Below are 4,119 nucleotides of genomic sequence, written 5' to 3' on the forward strand. Positions count from 1 at the left end.
TTCCGAAAATCGAGTTACGATTAACACACAGACTGCGTTAATAATACGTTATGACTGCAGTGATGGGAATTATAATATGTTATCAATAATATGTACACCTACACCCCTACTGTAGTAGTTTGTTGATTTAATTATTATTGTTTCCATCACACGAGGGACAAAACTCAGATATTAATAATATATATACCGAGTGATTCTTTTATCATTGAACACTCATTATTTCAAAAATTTAATGTTTTTGAAAATATTTTTTTACATAGTTTCAAGTTGTTAAAAAACCAACGTTTTTATTAATAAATTATATTTTTTATCCTTATCATTTTTTAAGTTCTTTACTTTTTTGAATGACAACATAGAGTTTTAATTTCATATTCCAAGCAGAATATTTTTCTAAGTATTTTGATTCATAAAAGTCAAATTTAGGACGAGTAGTTTATGAGTTATAAGTATTTAAAGTTTAGCCTGGCAGAGTGGAGTGGTACGGGGTTACCCCGCAAAATGTTTGTCCACTACTCCACTTGTCTAAACTTTAAATACTTATAACTCATAAACTAATCGTCCTAAATTCGGTTTTTATGAATCAAAATACTTAGAAAATATTCTGCTTTGGAATATGAAATTAAAACTCTATGTTGTCATTCAAAAAAGTAAAAAACTTATAAAAAATCATAAGGACAAAAAATTATTCAAAAATATAATTTTTTAGTAAAAACGTTGGTTTTTTAACAACTAGAAACTATGTAAAATAATATTTTCAAAAACATTAATAATTTTTAACATAATGAGTGTTCAGTGATAAAAGAATCACCTGGTATGTATATATGCATATATTAATTAGGTCGTTCGAGTCGCGTCCTGTACCTATAACCGTATCGATAGATCGTTGCTATAATAACACAATAATATGAATACTATAAATTACCTACAAATATAATACTCGTACATTATTATAATATACGATCCTGTGCAGTTTATTGCTATACTTCAGTGCAGTTCTGAAATCATATGCGCGTACGTAATAAATAATATTCAAAACTGTGCGTCACAAAAACACCTACCTAGGCAATAAATGCTAAACACACGCATAAGTCTGTCGAATCTCGCGAGTAAAATATCATACCGACTGTCGTCAATATGTATATCATTATCGTTGTGGGTAGGCACAATGCGCGTGTAGGAATATGCCGTGCAAACGATACGGACGCCGAGTTTATACTTTTATAGGCACCTAACTATAATTCGCGTGTGCAGTTAAATACGTTTTATTTTTTTATTTTTAATTTTGAGGTAAAGGCTTCAACATCAAAAGGTTATTAGCCTAAAGTTATAACATTAGTGTACAAGATAATATAATATATACAGATATTTACAATTTTACAATTTATGTGCAAGATGGATATGATGAAAATATTTGTAGATAGCTTCGGTGTTTTCTTCACTGAGGGCGAGTTGAAGGGATGATGAAATCTTGAAGATTTTCCGAGCTAGGGAGTATTTTGGGCATCTTGTTACGATGTGTTCGATCGATAAAGTCACGTTGCATATGGTGCATACTGGAGCAGGTTCCTTAGTGATGAGGAATGAGTGGGTGAGGTGGGTGTGGCCTATTCTGGCTCGGGTAACGATGACTTCGTCTCTTCGATTAAGGCTACCGGAAAATTTCCATTTTTTGATGAGAGGCTTGATGATTCTTAATTTATTTGATAGGGGGACGTTGGACCAGTTTTTCTGCCATGTCTCTAATATTTTGAGGTTAATGATATTGAGTGACTCTGAGGATGTGGTTAGGTTTAGTTTTGGAGTATTCTGGTGAAGTGAAGCTTCGTTTGCAAGTTTGTCTACTGTTTCGTTGCCAGAAATGCCGACGTGGGACGGGACCCACATGAAAGTGAATGTTTTATTTGATGTTGTTATCAGTTCCTGGATATGTTGGACTAGTTCATTTGTAGAGTAGGGATCTAAAATTGATATTAAAGCACTTAAAGAGTCACTGATGATAATGAAAGAGTCCGGAATGGAGGAGGAGGCGATTTTCAGAGCTTCGAGAATGGCGTAGGTTTCCGCTGTGTAGATGCTGGTGCTGGGAGGGAGAGCAAATTTGTGGTGTTCGTGTCTTAGAACTACCGCAAAGCCCACACCGTTGGGATTTTTAGAGGCGTCAGTGTATACAGGTGTACTACTAGGGTATTGTTGAGACATTATTTCTGAGAAGATATTACGGATGATAGTGCTGTCAGTGGAGTGTTTGCAATAATTGGTAAGTTGAGTATTGATATGAGGCGACCACATCCATGGTGGCGATGAAAGTTGTATTTTGCTCATCGATTGTGTATGGAGGCCAATATTTGTACTGATCGTTGTGAAATGTTCAAAAATTGTGTTTCTGTTGTTGGAAGGGCTAGTAGCAAGGGGATTATGGAGGATCTTGTTGGATATATGATTAGGCAAGCTTTTGATTCTTAATATGTATTTGAGTATAAGGCTATGGCGTCTTAGTTCGAGGGGGAGTTCACCAGCGTTGCATAAAATGCTGACTACCGGGCTGGTTTTAAAGGCTCCAGTAGCCAAACGTATACTTTGGTTGTGTATAGGGTTAATGGTGTTGAGTACATTATTTTTTGCGGAATTGTAAATTATAGCACCATAATCAATTATCGAGAGAATGAGAGATTTGTAGATTCTGAGGAGGCTTTTTGTCTCAGATCCCCATGTCTTGTTACAGAGTATTTTAATGATTTTCATTCTTGATAGACATTCGCCTTTGAGTTTTTTCAAGTGGGGGCGCCAGCTAAGTTTGTCGTCAAACGTGAGACCCAGGATACGGATATTATTGGAAAAGGTCAAAGGAGAGTTCATGAAAGTGATTGGTGGAAGATGGTCTTTTTTCTTTTTGTTGAATATGATACATTGCGTTTTTGAGGGAGAAAACGTAAACCCAGACTCCGACGACCACCTGGACAGGACATTCAGAGAAAGTTGAAGAAAATGGGAGGAAGTTTCAATTTGTGATCCGCTGCAGTAGATATGGCAATCGTCCGCGAAGAGAATGTATTTGACCGGCTTAGGGATTTTTACGCAAATGTCATTAATGGCGACAAGAAAGAGGGTAACGCTGAGAGCAGATCCTTGAGGTAGTCCGTTGACAATATCGTGGGATGATGATAGGTGGTTATTGACTTTGACGCAGAATTTACGGTTGGTAAGAAAATTTTTTATAAATCTCAGGAGATTACCATTCAGTTCCCAGTTGTGAAGAATTGTTAAGACTCTGTTTTTCCAGACGGTGTCGTATGCTTTTTTGATGTCTAGAGCAATGGCAATGAGGTGCTGTTTGTTTCTATATGCGGAGCAGATGTCAGTGTGTATTGAGGATAACGCATCCAGTGTTGAGTGGTTGCGTCTGAAACCACATTGATCTTTGCTAAGGAGAGACTTGGATTCTAACATCCAGATTAGACGTTTGTTTATGATTTTTTCGAGGAGCTTGCTCAAAGTGTTGATTAACGATATTGGTCTATAGTTCACGATTTCAAATTTAGATTTGTCAGGTTTGGGAATGGGTATTACGATAGCATTTCGCCATTGAGAAGGGAAAAAACCTTGTGTCCATATTGTATTGTATATGAGAAGAATTAAATACGTTTGTATAGGGCGGCCACCATATATACTAGAATCGCGACTACTTCGAAGGTGCAACTCTGTAATAATTGAATTATCATTAAAACTAGTTTCGCGGGCGCGCGCACACACGTTTCGTTCTCGACTGCTTTGAGAAAACGTCAAACCAATGTATATAGAGAAGTGTGTGTGTGCGTGCTGTGTGTCGGTACGAATATACCTAATAATTTATGAACGATTTATCATATTATTATTATTATTTTTTTTTTGCATGGACAAGTAGCGAGCCATAATATAAATTACCCGAGTAATTATTACTATAGAGACGACAGCGACGCGCAAAGAATTACATTATGTTATACATAATATCCTCCTCCTGCTAAATGACGGAAGACGGCTGTCGGCTGTATATATATGCGTACAACTACACACACAATATTATTATAGGTACGCAACGTGTATAATGATCGAGACGGAAAACAAAAAAAATAGTAGTAGTAA

General features: G+C 36.2%; 1 protein-coding gene across 1 annotated transcript; it reads right to left on the minus strand.

Annotated features, from left to right (window-relative positions):
• Positions 1-1,338: 1,338 nt before the first annotated feature.
• On the minus strand, positions 1,339-3,447 carry LOC149057993 (uncharacterized). Its single transcript, XM_089220460.1, has one exon. It carries the CDS (start codon positions 3,445-3,447, stop codon positions 1,375-1,377), a length of 2,073 nt encoding a protein of 690 aa, XP_089076586.1. The 3' UTR covers positions 1,339-1,374.
• Positions 3,448-4,119: the final 672 nt, after the last annotated feature.

Source organism: Diuraphis noxia, unplaced genomic scaffold (assembly GCF_037042655.1).
Source record: "Diuraphis noxia isolate RWA-SAM2 unplaced genomic scaffold, SU_Dnox_SAM2 contig0002, whole genome shotgun sequence".
Taxonomy (NCBI): domain Eukaryota; kingdom Metazoa; phylum Arthropoda; class Insecta; order Hemiptera; family Aphididae; genus Diuraphis; species Diuraphis noxia.

Bases quoted from the DNA above. Each gene is read 5' to 3' on its own strand.
- LOC149057993 (XM_089220460.1), bottom strand. From the start codon at position 3,447: ATGTTAGAATCCAAGTCTCTCCTTAGCAAAGATCAATGTGGTTTCAGA.